This window comes from Oncorhynchus tshawytscha, linkage group LG01, assembly GCF_018296145.1.
Source record: "Oncorhynchus tshawytscha isolate Ot180627B linkage group LG01, Otsh_v2.0, whole genome shotgun sequence".
In the NCBI taxonomy this organism is placed as follows: Eukaryota; Metazoa; Chordata; class Actinopteri; order Salmoniformes; family Salmonidae; genus Oncorhynchus; species Oncorhynchus tshawytscha.
In genome coordinates this window covers 68,179,430-68,194,604 of record NC_056429.1, presented here as the reverse complement: position 1 = coordinate 68,194,604, position 15,175 = coordinate 68,179,430, and the positions used below count along the sequence as shown (strand labels likewise).

Here is a 15,175-nt window from a genome sequence, read left to right as displayed (position 1 = left end):
GTATTGTACACTCAGTGTAGAAAGACCTCTGTCCCCCTCCTCACCCATACTCCAGATATAGTTATGGCAGGGGTGGAAGGCAGGCTCACCTGCTCTCCTGGCTAGTAAAAACAACTCAAGTACCATTCCTGTTCTGATGGAACTCTGAGTGTTAGCAGGCCGAGCCCTTCTAATATTGCACAGTGGTGGGTGCTACATGCCACTATCGTTGTTTCAACTCCTCCTCTTCAAATCAAAGAGATCAGTCAATAATGTTGATGCCTGGCTTTTGACACCTCAACAGATCAAGTAGGATATAATTCATGTTGAACCTCTGTCTCAGTGAGCCATTGTCCTGTCACACCCTTATTAAACTCCTCTACCCTGATGTGTAGAAGTCTCAGCCTATAGGTTAAGGTGTAGTGGGTGTAGCTGAGGGTATATCAGCCTGGTGGTTCCTATAGAAACCTCCTGCAGTATTATTTTCCACTGTGGAGCTCCAGCTAAACACAGAGGAAGATTTAAGTGTCAATTAGAGCGCTGACAAGCAGTGACGGCTGGCAGGGGTCAGCTCCTCACAATTTAAAAGAGACATGGAAAGGGAGGAGATGGGAAGTGGAGGGGATTGGGGAGAACAGAAAAGTGAGAGGAGGGGGGGTAGATGGTTAAGCGAGGCGTGGTCAGTGTAGTGCAAGGGAAATGATTTATTCCTTTGGATTGAGGTTGTGTTGCTTTAGCTTTTTGTCTTGTGAGGTGAATAGTAAATCGTCAATTAGAAGAAGTGCATTTATTACCATGGTCATCCATGAAATAAACTTGCCGACCAAGTACTAGGATCAAGATTTTAGTCAATGCTTTGGTCTCTATAGCTAGGTTTTCATCCAATTGATGACAGATTTCCATGCTAATATTCTAATTCCCCATAATGTTTGAGATCATTTTTACTTATCAAATGTCAGCCAAGCATCGATCATTATGTCACCAGACTAAGACCCTAGATATTTATTGGAAAGGAGCATCAAGCTCATCAGGGGTGCAGGCTTATTCTCCTCCTGTACTCCCTGTTCACCCACGACTGCGTGCCCAAGCACAACTTCAACAGCCTGACAAAACAACAGTGGTAGGCCTGATCACCGACAACAATGAGACAGCCTATAGGGAGGTCAGAGACCTGTCAGTGTGGTGCCGGGACAACAATCTTTCCCTTAATGTGAGAAAGACAAAGAAGCTGATCGTGGACTACAAGAAAAGGAGGGCAGAACAGGCCCCCATTAACATCAACAGGGCTGAAGTGGAGAGGTTCCAGAGTTTCAAGTTCTTTGGTGTCCACATCACCAACAAACTATATCATGGTCCAAACACACCAAGACAGTTGTGAGATGGCACGACAACACCTTTTCCCCCTCAGGAGACTGAAACGATTTGGCATGGGTCCCCAGTTACACCATCGAGAGCATCTTGACCGGTTGCATCACCGCCTGGTATGGCAACTGCTAGGCATCTGACCGTAAGGCCCTACAGAGGGTAGTGTGTACGGCCCAGTACCCAGTACATCACTGGGGCCAGGCTTCCTGCCATCCAGGACCTATATAACAGGCAGTGTCAGAGGAAGGCCCACAAATTGTGAAAGACTCCAGTCACCCAAGTCATAGACTGTTCTCTCCGCTACCACCCCCCCTCTCGGTTTTTACACTACTGCTACTCGCTGTTTATTATCTATGCATATTCATTTTACAAATTACCTCGACCAACTTGTACCCCACATTGACTCTGTACCGGTACCCCCTGTATATAGCCTCATTATTCATATGTAATTTTCTTGTGTTACTTTGTGATTTGATTTGATTTTTTTTCTTTAGTTTATTTAGTAAATATTTTCTTAACTCTATTTCTTGAACTGTGGTGTTGGTTAAGGGCTTGTAAGTAAGCATTTCACGGTAAGGTCTACACCTGTTGTATTCGGCTGTAACGACATTCTTCCTCCTCTTCTGAGGAGGTGTAGCAGGGATCGGACCAAAACGCAGCGTGGTAAGTGTCCATAATGATTTATTACAAAAACAACTGAACACTCGAACAAAACAAAAAATAACATGCATCAACGAAACAGTTCCGTGTGGTGACAAACACTGACTCGGAAAACAAACACCCACAATTCAAAAGTGAAACCCAGGCTACCTAAGTATGATTCTCAGAGACAACTAACGACACCTGCCTCTGATTGAGAACCATACTAGGCTGAACTCAAAACCCCAACACAGAGAAACACAGACTGCCCACCCCAACTCACACCCTGACCATACTAAATAAAGACAAAAAAAAGGAAATAAAGGTCAGAACGTGACATTGGCGCATGTGACAAATACAATTAGATTTGATATTTTATTTGTGCACTTTCACCACCCTGTGAAGTTTATCATAACTTATTTCATTTGTAGCCTAATAAACTGCATGCTTTCTTGAGTCGTAGTGGGAGTACCACACAACATATCATCGCGTGACTCCAAGTTTACTCCTATATGATGGTTATTATATCTATATTTGCACATAAAGGTGTTTCCACCACCATTTCTCCCATAATTAGTTTTACTGACACAAAAAGATCTCACTTTGTCTATCGTATTTTTTGGGGGTACATTTGCAAAGTTTACAGACACATTTGCTGTTTCTATCAGGCCTGTCATGACATTTTTTACCCACATGTAGGTTGGATGGAAACCTGGTTTATGTAACACAATAATTAAAACAACCACATAACAACACACATGGGGACCTAAAATGGATTTAGATTCAAAATCCTATTTTCCCTAACCCTAAAGGTGCGCTATGCAGAAATTGCTCCGCCATTTCCCACCGCCAGTTGCTAAAATTCTAATAGTTTGCCTAATTTTAGTTCGTGAAAAACAAGCAAGTATAGTGAAGAGGATCATTGTATCATCTAAACTGCTGTGAATTATATATATGTTCCATAACTTTAAAAATGTTTTGCTGTTTGAAGCTGGTGTACAAAACCGAAGGTAAATGACGCAAAAACTAAACTTAAGAATGGGAAGCATAGAAATAGAGCACATAGTACAGATCTACCGCTTCTTAGACTTGCCTTCAATGAGAATGAAAGATCTATAACATTTCTATATGAATTTGGTCGGGTAGCCCAAAAAGTTGCATATTGCAGGTTTAACCTGTAATCAAAACCCAATTCCTAACCTTAACCCTTAACCACAAAGGTTAAAATAGCCCTTGTCCTAATGGGCACAAGGGAGCATTTTCCTTGTATTACTGTCCTTCTGGGGCCTTTGTGATTTTTGGTTCCCACAAGGGTAGAAGAACCAACCAACACACACACACACACACACACACACACACACACACACACACGCGTGCGCGCACCATTGTAGTGTATGTGCATTAGATCTGCTGCCTCTTACGCACAGATGCAGGATGCAGTGGGGTGAGAAATTGTAGGCTCTGCAGAGGCTTGCATGAGGAATGGGAAATATGATTTATATCAAATCCGCTCGTCGGTTAGAGGATTCTTTTTTTTTGGTATCTTATTTTTGTGTTGTCAGCAGAAAATATGGTGTGTGATGCTTTTTCACATCCAATCCCCTCCCACGCATCAGAGTTTAGTGGCTCCTAATGCAATACTGTTTTCAAGGCATACTCAATCAAAAGAGGTTTTAGTGTGGTAAATAACTAGCAGTGACACATGCCATGTTGAATGAATGGATGAGCAGCCAAATGCAGGCATACCCACTGTAAATGTAATTGATCTAGCCAGGGAGCATATAAGGGGTTAGGGTACTGTTCCACCTTGTTAGAAATCAATCAGTTTCCAGCAGGTGACTTCAACTCTAGTCCTAGATGACTAGAAGGAGTCTTAGGCTAGTTTCTCCCTGGCGCTTAATTGTGTAATTTATTATATTGAGTCCACTCACCTGGATTCTCTGGCCTGAATCAATGGCTGATTTAACAGGCAAGGTTTTAAACAGGCAAACACTGAAGCCCTGTGAGCTGGTTACAGTGTTCAAATTAAATCTGCTAAATTGGCACTAAACTATTTTGAATCACATCGATGGGTTCTGCAATTACTTCTTAGTCCAGGATTTCTGCCCCGCAAAGCTACCCCGAAGACACTTTTTTTCCCTCCTTTCATTTTTAGAACTTAGTCATATGTGTTAACCTCAGCAAAAGGAGGGCCCTAGAGGGACTGACAGTGAATGTCATTAGACACCACTGCTACCTGTATGCCACCATGCACCACACAGTGTTACACTATAGGGACACACAATCTAAGATGTGTCAAGTCTCACAGGACCCATACCAGTGCAGTATGGGAGGCTCAGGTGTGTCAGACCAGCCTTTGTAGCCAATCAGCTAGCTATCACAGCTTGTCGTCTCAGAACTTGGCTCAGAAGTGTGAGCTGCATTGTGTCTCCGCATTCTAAGAGATACATTGTGGTTTTTTCTGCTGGTATGTATGGATGTGTCAGTTGTTGAGAACTTTAGAAGCAGTCCCTGTAGACAACCACCGTTATGAAATAACAAGAGTAAAGTGGGGGTCAGGGCTGTGAGTCTGCTCATATGCATTCGTGTATATACTGCACACTATATTTATGTTTCTGCAAGCATAGGCACAATAGTGTGCTTGTTTGTTCCTTGTCCGTTTAGGTTCATGTATATAGTTCCGTGTGTGTGTATATCTGCAGTAGACCCTGTTGTAGTGGTATTGAGTCAGTCCATGCTCCCCACATCTTCCTGTCTAAGTGCTTATACAGCAGCTCCTGAAGCACACTGCTCTGCTCCTATTATGATAGTACATTTTATACAGATCCTAATTTAACCATAAATCATATCAGTGTCTGCTCTGCACAGAGAGGAGAGGAGCTCTACAGCTGCAGGCCCTGTCTCTACAGCACATCCTACAAGAGCTAACCCCCTGTTAATACTATGCATACTAGACACTTTGGGAGTTTGACAATGTAGTCACAGAGCTATACATGCACTGGGCCAATGATCATTCATTCTATTTATCCAATTTCTATTTTCATTGTGGCTTCTATCAGATTTTCCTCGCATATTGGAAATGTATCATACATCATCTACAATAAGCCTGAATGTTAGAACATTCTTAATGCTTACATTGAGCCAGAGTACTGTATACAGTATTACATTAGTCCTAAACTGTCTGTGTAGCTAGGCATAATTCCAACTGAGTAAATCCCTTGTCTTACTGTTCTCAAACTTAAAATGCAAATACGGTATAGCTGAATCACAAAAATAGATTTATACTTTTTTTGTTTTTGGTATGACTGTGTGAGAGGAGGCATTTCATCTTGTGTCTGTGTGTGTGAACACGTATCTGGTTATGGAAGTGTGGGATGTGTTTGAGTATGTTTGATAGCGTGTTTATGTTATGCTGTAGTACAGATACCACTAGGGCTGTGAGAGAGGGCAGTGTATCCTAATGAAATACCAAAACATCTCATTGTACAGAAAATACTAACTTTGCTGTCAAGGGAATAGTATCATGAAAACATATTTACTGAGAGCTATCTTACATGGTCTCTGTGTCAGCTTCTTTAATTGGGTCAGTTACATCTGATTAAAGATGAAAAAATACAATACATCTTTGTCAAACTTCTCTATTTGGCTTTGTTCAAAAGAGGGAGGGAGAGATGGAGGGGGAGAGCTCCATTTGGGAATTTGCGCTGGGATGCACAGAGAGAGCTACCGCTCGTAAAGCATATGCCCCAAAGATAAAAAGCTAACAAGCTGCACTGCCTTCCAACACAGAATCCTCATTGTATTTTCCCTGTTAATTCCATTATTTTGATCTCTCTGTGTTTCCCTGAAAATAGGACAGACAGTGGAAGTGAAGTTGAATGTCTCTACTGCTGCAGTAGTTAGTTAGTGGTGCCTCCTACAGAACAGCAGTATGGAGAAGGACGAGGATGGTCTAGTTTTTCTTTCCAGTGTCAGGGACATCACAGTGAACCCTAAGGGTCTGTCTATACTTTATGTATGAAAGTCAAGTTTTAATGGGATATTTCTAAGGCTCTATGCAATGTGTTGTTTTTGTCCTGATGATTCGTCACTGGAACTGTTTGTTGTTGGTTTTGGCAACGTTTCTGAGAGAGTGAAAGTATTTGCCTATGTATTTTGAGAACAGACTGTTAGATCTGGAGTAATACCTGCCAAACTTCTGTAAGGAGCTGGATGAGTCAGAGATCATGCTACATTCACAGATTCTCTCTCTCGCTCTTGTGATTGCTCATATTTTTTCCTCATATTTTATCCATAGAAGGGTTCTTTGGATGAAGGATTATTGACATTTATTTGACATGGCCTAATTGAGAAATACTTAAAGTTAGACTATTTGTGATATTTTGGCTTTTCCAGGCCTCATTTAAGACTCCTCCATAATGTTTCACAAATATTCCAACAATAAATCATAAGAGAGAAATAATTTAAGATACATGTAAAATACACTACATGGCAAAAGGTATGTGGACACCTGATCGTCAAACATCTCATTCCAAAATCATGGGCATTAACATGAAGTTGATCTGGGAAGGATTTCCACTATATGTTGGAACATTGCTGCAGGGACTTGCTTCCATTCATCCACAAGAGCATTAGTGAGGTCAGGCACCGATGTTGGTCGATTAGGCCTGGCTTGCAGTCGGCGTTCCAATTCATCCCAAAGGTGTTCGATGGGTTTGACATCAGGGCTCTGTGCACTCCAGTCAAGTTTTTCCACACGGATCTCGACAAACCATTTCTATATGGACCTCGCTTTGTTCATGGAGGCATTGTCATGCTGAAACAGAAAAGGGTCTTCCCCAAACTGTTACCACTAAGTTGGAAGCACAGCATTGTCTAGAATGCCATTGAATGCTGTGGTGTTAAATTTTCCCTTCACTGGAACTAAGGGGCCTAACCTGAACCATGAAAAACAACCCCAGACCATTATTCCTCATCCACCAAACTTTACAGTTTGCACTATGCAGTCGGGCAGGTAGTGTTCTTCTGGCATCCACCAAACCCAGATTTGTCCATCGGACTGTCAGATGGTGAAGCGTGATTCATCACCCCAGAGAACGCGTTCCCATTGCTCCAGAGTCCAATGGCGGCGAGCTTTACACCAATCCAGCCGATGCTTGGCATTGCGCATGGTGATCTTAGGCTTGTGTGCGGCTTGTCTGCCATAGAAACCCATCTCAGGAAGCTCCCGACAAACAGTTCTTGTGCTGACATGGCTTCCAGAGGCAGGTTGGAACTCTGTAGTGAGTGTTGCAACCGAGGACAGATCATTTTTACACGCTACGCACTTTAGTACCTAGCAGTCACATTCTGTGAGCTTGAATGTCCTAACACTTGGCGGCGGAGCCGTTGTTGCACCTAGACATTTCCACTTTACAATAACAGCACTTACGGGGCAGCTCTAGCAGGGCAGAATTTTGACGAACTGATTTGTTGGAAGAGTGGCATCCTATGACGGTGCCACGTTGAAAATCACTGAGCTCTTCAGTAAGGCCATTCTACTTACAATGTTTGTCTATGGAGATTGCATGGCTGTGTGCTAGATTTTATACACCTGTCAGTAACGGGTGTGGCGGAAATAGCCAAATCCACTCATTTTAAGGGGTGTCCACATACTTTTGTGTAGTGTATATGTCAACAGCCCTTCCTCCAAAGGAAGCTTCTATGGAATCATGTACTTAGACTCACTCATATAATGGCTTGAGAGTATTTTGGTCTCATTATGCCCTCTCTGCCCCAGGTTACTTTGACCCCATTTCTCTGAAACAGCATTCTATCCATTTCCTGTGCATTCTCTCGATCAGACCACTCAGAATGAGTAACTATAAACACACTCCCCAGTCCCATCATTTTTTTGACATACACATGCAATTTCAACGGATCATTTTATCTCCAAGGTTTCGGGTCAGCATATATACAGAAGCTAACAGTCATGATTTAAACATTGACTTGCTGTAAACATTCAAACTGTATCTGCCTAATGTTGCTCTTGAGTGTGCAATATGTTTATATTCAATGCGGTTTTGTCCTTTGCAACTATCACATTGTGACTCACTGTCACTCCCCTCTGGCTAACCCAAGGTCACTGATTTTAAGGTTAGGTGAGGACACCAGTGTTGATCCCTTTGCCACCAGATAGTGGTGTTTAGACATAAACAGAACAGTCCAGGAAGATGTCAGATTCGCCCGAGAGCTCAGGCCCATGTTCAGCCCTGTCACTCTCCTGTCTGACTCACTGACTCGCAGGTTTGACTCACAGGTTTGTGTTGTGCATCATTGTGAGAAGACTGACAGTGTTTTCCTCTTTCTCCTCTCTCCCCTGCTCTCCTCTCCTTCTTTCTCCTCCCTTTTGTTTTATTTGATCATGGCAGCTTGCAAGTGCAACGGACATGCCAATCTATGTCAGGTGTCGACAGGGAAATGTTACTGTCAAACCAAGGGGATCAAGGGAGACCAGTGCCAGCTGTAAGTATGATGTATTTTGTCTTGGCACACTTCATTATCAACCCTTTTGCATCATTCCACCACAACAGCAATACATAGGATTATTTTAGCTCCTACCATGTTAATGGTATATCCCACTACTACTGTTTGACCTGGTCGTCTCTAGCTGTGGATGAGATGTGGGGCTGTACTCACTCTGACCCTTTGGGTCTCACAGTGTCAGCAATTTGTCTCTATGTTCATTTGCGTTTAGGGCCTTAAATCCCAGGCTTTAGTACCAGTAATGGGGGTCGGCACAGGGGCCACAGCACCCACTGTGTTTGTGCCATCAGAGTGCCAGGCTGGCCTTCTGCAGCACTATAATACCCCAAAGTGCCTTCACTGGCGCAGTAAAGGCAGGGTGAAAAATGCTGCATCAATAAATCTGGGAGTAGAGGAGTGCACTGCTGCCACTGGCACTGTGGTGTTCTAATGAGGCCTACTCAACTCTGTGTGCGTGCGTGTGTGCGCACGTGCGTGTGTGTGTGTGAGTTTGCATGCACGTGTCTTTGAGGGATTGAGTGATTGATGAAGAAAGTAAGTGTGCATGCATATATTGTGTAGAATATTCTCTCTGTGAATGTCAAATCATGTGTGCATGTGTATTTTATAGCGGTGCTTTGAATACGAGTGAATAGGTTTTGTTTTGCAAATGGGACATCTCTCATCATTACCATCTGACCTTTGCTCCCTTTACAGGACTGACATGCTGTGCAGTCTCCTGCATTGCTCACACGTGCATGCACACTCTCTATTAACCCTCTATAGTCTAAGCCGGGGGTTCCAAGCTAACGCATGGAATTGTTGTAAGATGGTCATACCAACAATCATTTAGCTATTTGATTTAGAATTTTAAGTCCCTTTAAGGTATAAAAATATACAATATATACAAAAATTGGATGAAACATTGAATTTGGCATTACTGCTGTTAGCCAATAGAAATAGTCCCCCAAAAAATCTAAAGGAACTTTGTTCTGCAGTGTCTGTCCTATATCGGAGAGAGATAAGAATGATCAGGAAATGTATTTTGACATGTATTTATCCCCTTATTTTAGTCATTCAACTATCTCCATATATACTTCCATTAATTTTTTAAAACTGATACCGGGGACCTTCAGATGAGTCTTGTGAGGCTTGAGGGCGTCCAATGGCAAAACGGAGAACACCATTGTGTTCATGAGAGTCTCAGATTTCCACAGAGTGGTCATAATGTACTGAACAAAAATATAAATGCAACATGTAAAGTGCTCCGTTTCATGAGCTGAAATAAAAGATTCCAGAATTTTTCCACATATTTTTTTACATCCCTGTTAGTGAGCATTTCTCCTTTGCCAAGATAATCCATCCACCTGACAGGTGTCACATATCAATGAACTGATTAAACAGCATGATCATTACACATGTGCACCTTGTGCTGGGGACAATAACTGGCCACTCGAAAATGTGCAGTTTTGTCACACAACACAATGCCACAGATGTCTCAAGTTGAGGGAGTGTGCAATTGGCATGCTGACTGAAGGAACGTCCACCTGACCTGTTGCCAGATAATTGAATGGGAATCTCTCTACCATAAGCTGCCTCCAACGTCGTTTTAGAGAATTTGGCAGTACGTTCAACCACCCTCACAACCACAGACCACATGTAACCACGCCCGTCCAGGACCTCCCCATCCAGCTTCTTCACCTATGGGATGGTTTGAGATGAGCCACCAGGACAGCTGGTGAAACTGTGGGTTTGCACAACCGAAGAATTTCTGTACAAACTGTCAGAAATTGTCTCAGGGAAGCTCATTTTCGTGCTCATCATCCTCACCAGGGTCTTGACCTGACTGCAGGTGTAAAGCTCACCACCATTTGACTCTGGAGCAGTGGAAACGCGTTCTCTGGATTGATGAATCTGGGTTTGGCGGATGCCAGGAGAACGCGACATGCCCAAATGCATAGTGCCAACTGTAAAGTTTGTTGGAGTAATAATGGTCTGGAGCTGTTTTTCATGGTTCGGGCTAGGCCCCTTAGTTCCAGTGAAGGGAAATCTTAATGCTACAGCACACAATGACACTCTAGACGATTCTGTGCTTTCAACTTTGTGGCAACAGTTTGGGGAAGGGCCATTCCTGTTTCAGCATAACAATGCCTCCATCCACAAAGCCAAGTCCATAGAGAAATGGTTTGTCGAGATCGGTGTGGAAGAACTTGACTGGCCTGCACAGAGCCCTGACCTCAACCCGATCGAACACCTTTGTGATGAATTGGAACTCCGACTGCAAACCAGGCCTAATCTTTCAACATTAGTGCCCAACCTCACTAATGCCCTTGTCCCCACAGCAATGTTCCAACATCTATTGGAAAGCCTTCCAAGTCCTAGTTTTTCCACCCTTTTCAATCTAAACCAAATTGGATGTTTACAGTAGATTCATGACTCCTCAAATATGTTAACCTTTACAGTATCAAACTAGGCTACAGAAAAAGAGATTCAACGTGATATGATTAAACCATGCACGGAAGAAATGTTTTTAACCCGCAAAACTCTGAATGTTGGTGAATGGTGAACGGTCAGTAAATTGGAAAAATAATTCCTATTTTTCGGTCGTCCTTCACTTAGATACTTGAAGTGTCGTGAGTGAGAGCAGTTGGCTTCCCGCATTGATTTATATTTGTTCTCTCGGTTGCCGGCACTGTGCGCGACTGCTTAATGTCAATTTCCAATCAAATTCTTTTGCCGTCAAAACTCTGTTTGTTTATCTGAGAGTTTTCTCAAAATGGCTGTGTGTAATGGAAGGCATTTATTTATTTGCCATTTTGATTATGAACGAGCGATTTCCCCTGGGCTGCCAGTAAGCGCCCCCATCCCCCTGCTTCAGCAGGTGTGCACGCTCTGGCGGGCTGCAATAAAGGAACCATTAGCAAGAGCAGGATGTCTGTGCGTGGGTGGTTTTGTTTTGTGCGCTTGTGGCGTGCATGTATATGAGTTTATGTTTTTGTGACCAACTGTTGTTAAGTTATATAGTTATATATATTTGTTAAATATTTGTAGATATAATAAGTATAGTGAATGTATATTTATGTGTCAGCCATCAGTGTGCCTGTTTGTGTTTTTACATGTGTGTGTGTGTACACAGTATGTGTGGGTGTGTCCAGAATGTGTGTGTTTATTGGTGTGTATGTGTGTGTGTATCAAGGTTTTGCACCGGACAAGCGACCGGGAAGATTGAAAAAAAAAAATCTATCGGACATTTCAGAAATTTACCGGTCATCCATATGCGTTGGGTGCGTAACCCATTAGGGTGTCCACCCACACAGTCAACGCCATCAATAAACAAAGGATATTGGCCAAATGAGCCACATTTACATGTGCTTAGAATCATCCTTTAACAAATTACAAAACACCATTCCTTGTGTTTTGATTTGTAGCATATGCGAAACTTCATAGCCTATTGTTTTTTTTACTTTCCTAAAACAAATGTCCGGCTCACAGTTCAGCGGTCTGAGATTTGAGCACTAAATGCATCAGGGCATTGCATGCATAGGCTTAGGCATCCACTGTGTGATATAAACATAGACATATACACTACCTGTAACGTTCTTCGTCTGGAGATAGAGTAGGACCAAAATGCAGCGTGATCATTATCCATTTTAATAGAATACTTTAACAACGAACAAAAACAATAAACCGACAAAATTAACAAAGATGAAACAGTCCTGTAACGTAAACACATGAAACAGGAACAATCACCCACAACCCATAATACAAAACAGGCTACCTAAATATGGTTCCCAATCAGAGACAACGACTAACACCTGCCTCTGATTGAGAACCATATCAGGCCAAACACATCAAAACAGACAAATTAGACATACAACATAGAATGCCCACTCATATCACACCCTGACCAAACAAAACATAGAAACAAACAACGCAAACTATGGTCAGGGCGTGACACTACCGTTCAAAAGTTTTTGAAAGAAAAGCTATTTTTTGTCTATTTAAAATAACATCAAATTTATCAGAAATACAGTGTAGACATTGTTAATGTTGTAAATGACTATTGTAGTTCAAACGGCAGATTTTTTATGGATATCTACATAGGCGTACAGAGGCCCATTATCAGCAACCATCACTTCTGTGTTCACTTCTAATCAAATCAAATGTATTTATATAGCCCTTCTTACATCAGCTGATATCTCAAAGTGCTGTACAGACACCCAGCCTAAAACCCCAAACAGCAAGCAATGTAGGTGTAGAAGCAGGGTGGCTAGGAAAAACTCCCTAGAAAGGCCAAAACCTAGGAAGAAACCAAGAGAGGAACAAGGCTATGAGGGGTGGCCAGTCCTCTTCTGGCTGTGACGGGTGGAGATTATAACAGAACATGGCCAAGATGTTCAAATGTTCATAAATGACCAGCATGGTCAAATAATAATAGTCACAGTAGTTGTCGAGGGTGCAACAAGTCAGCACCTCAGGAGTAAATGTCAGTTGGCTTTTCATAGACGATCATTAAGAGTATCTCTACCGCTCCTGCTGTCTCTAGAGAGTTGAAAACAGCAGGTCTGGGACAGGTAGCACGTCCGGTGAACAGGTCAGGGTTCCATAGCTGCAGGTAGAACAGTTGAAACTGGAGCAGCAGCACGGCCAGGTGGACTGGGGACAGCAAGGAGTCATCATGCCAGGTAGTCCTGAGGCATGGTCCTAGGGCTCAGGTCCTCCGAGAGAGAGAAAGAAAGAGAGAAAGAGAGAATTAGAGAGAGCATACTTAAATTCACACAGGACACCGGATAAAGCAGGAGAAGTACTCCAGATATAACAAACTGACCCTAGCCCCCTGACACAAACTACTGCAGCATAAATACTGGAGGCTGAGACAGGAGGGGTCAGGAGACACTGTGGCCCCATCCAATGATACCCCCGGACAGGGCCAAACAGGAAGGATATAACCCCACCCACTTTGCCAAAGCACAGCCCCCACACCACTAGAGGGATATATTCAACCACCAATTTACCATCCTGAGACCAGGCCGAGTATAGCCCACAAAGATCTCCGCCACGGCACAACCCAAGGGGGGCGCCAACCCAGACAGAAAGATCACGTCAGTGACTCAACCCACTCAAGTGACGCACCCCTCCCAGGGACAGCATGGAAGAGCACCAGTAAGCCAGTGACTCAGCCCCTGTAATAGGGTTAGAGGCAGAGAATCCCAGTGGAGAGAGGGGAACCGGCCAGGCAGAGACAGCAAGGGCGGTTCGTTGCTCCAGAGCCTTTCCGTTCACCTTCACACTCCTGGGCCAGACTACACTCAATCATATGACCCACTGAAGAGATGAGTCTTCAGTAAAGACTTAAAGGTTGAGACCGAGTCTGCGTCTCTCACATGGGTAGGTAGACCATTCCATAAAAAAATGGAGCTCTATAGGAGAAAGCCCTGCCTCCAGCTGTTTGCTTAGAAATTCTAGGGACAATTAGGAGGCCTGCGTCTTGTGACCGTATGTGTAGGTATGTACGGCAGGACCAAATCGGAAAGATAGGGAGGAGCTTTGTAGGTTAGCAGTAAAACCTTGAAATCAGCCCTTGCCTTAACAGGAATCCAGTGTAGGGAGGCTAGCACTGGAGTAATATGATACATTTTTGGGGTTCTAGTCAGGATTCTAGCAGCTGTATTTAGCACTAACTGAAGTTTATTTAGTGCTTTATCCAGGTAGCCAGAAAGTAGAGCATTGCAGTCGTCTAACCTAGAAGTAACAAAAGCATGGATTAATTTTTCTGCATCATTTTTGGACAGAAAGTTTCTGATTTTTGTAATGTTACGTAGATGGAAAAAAGCTGTCCTTGAAACAGTCTTGATATGTTTGTCAAAAGAGAGATCAGGGTCCAGAGTAACGCCAATGTCCTTCAGTTTTATTTGAGACGACTGTACAACCATCAAGATTAATTGTCAGATTCAACAGAAGATCTCTTTTTTTCTTGGGACCTAGAACAAGCATCTCTGTTTTCTCCGAGTTTAAAAGTAGAACGTTTGCAGCCATCCACTTCCTTATGTCTGAAACACAGGCTTCTAGCGAGGGCAATTTTGGGGATTCACTATGTTTCATCGAAATGTACAGCTGTGTGTCATCCGCATAGCAGTGAAAGTTAACATTATGTTTATGTGTAGACCAATTTGGGTTTCCAATCTCTCCAAAAGAACGTGGTGAACGATGGTATCAAAAGCAGCACTAAGGTCTAGGAGCTCGAGGACAGATGCAGAGCCTCGGTCTGACACCATTAAAAGGTCATTTACCACCTTCACAAGTGCAGTCTCAGTGCTATGATAGGGTCTAAAACCAGACTGAAGCATTTCGTACACATTGTTTGTCTTCAGGAAGGCAGTGAGTTGCTGTGCAACTGCTTTTGCAAAAAAATTTGAGAGGAATGGAAGATTCGATATAGAGGCCTATAGTTTTTTTTTTTTTTCTGGGTCAAGGTTTGGCTTTTTCAAGAGGCTTTATTACTGCAACTTTTAGTGAGTTTGGTACACATCCGGTGGATAGAGAGCCGTTTATTATGTTCAACATAGGAGGGCCAAGCACAGGAAGCAGCTCTTTCAGTAGTTTAGTTGGAATAGGGTCCAGTATGCAGCTTGAAGGTTTAGAGGCCATGATTATGTTCATCATTGTGTCAAGAGATATAGTACTAAAA

General features: G+C 42.9%; 1 protein-coding gene across 1 annotated transcript in view; it reads left to right on the top strand.

Moving 5' to 3' along the window:
• Nucleotides 1–15,175, top strand: part of LOC112255371 (attractin-like protein 1) — a 327,241-nt gene that overhangs the window by 119,611 nt on the left and 192,455 nt on the right. The window contains exon 21 of the mRNA XM_024428366.2: nt 8,394–8,487. Coding sequence (XP_024284134.1) covers nt 8,394–8,487 — 94 coding nt within the window. The remainder of the gene's footprint in view (nt 1–8,393; nt 8,488–15,175) is intronic.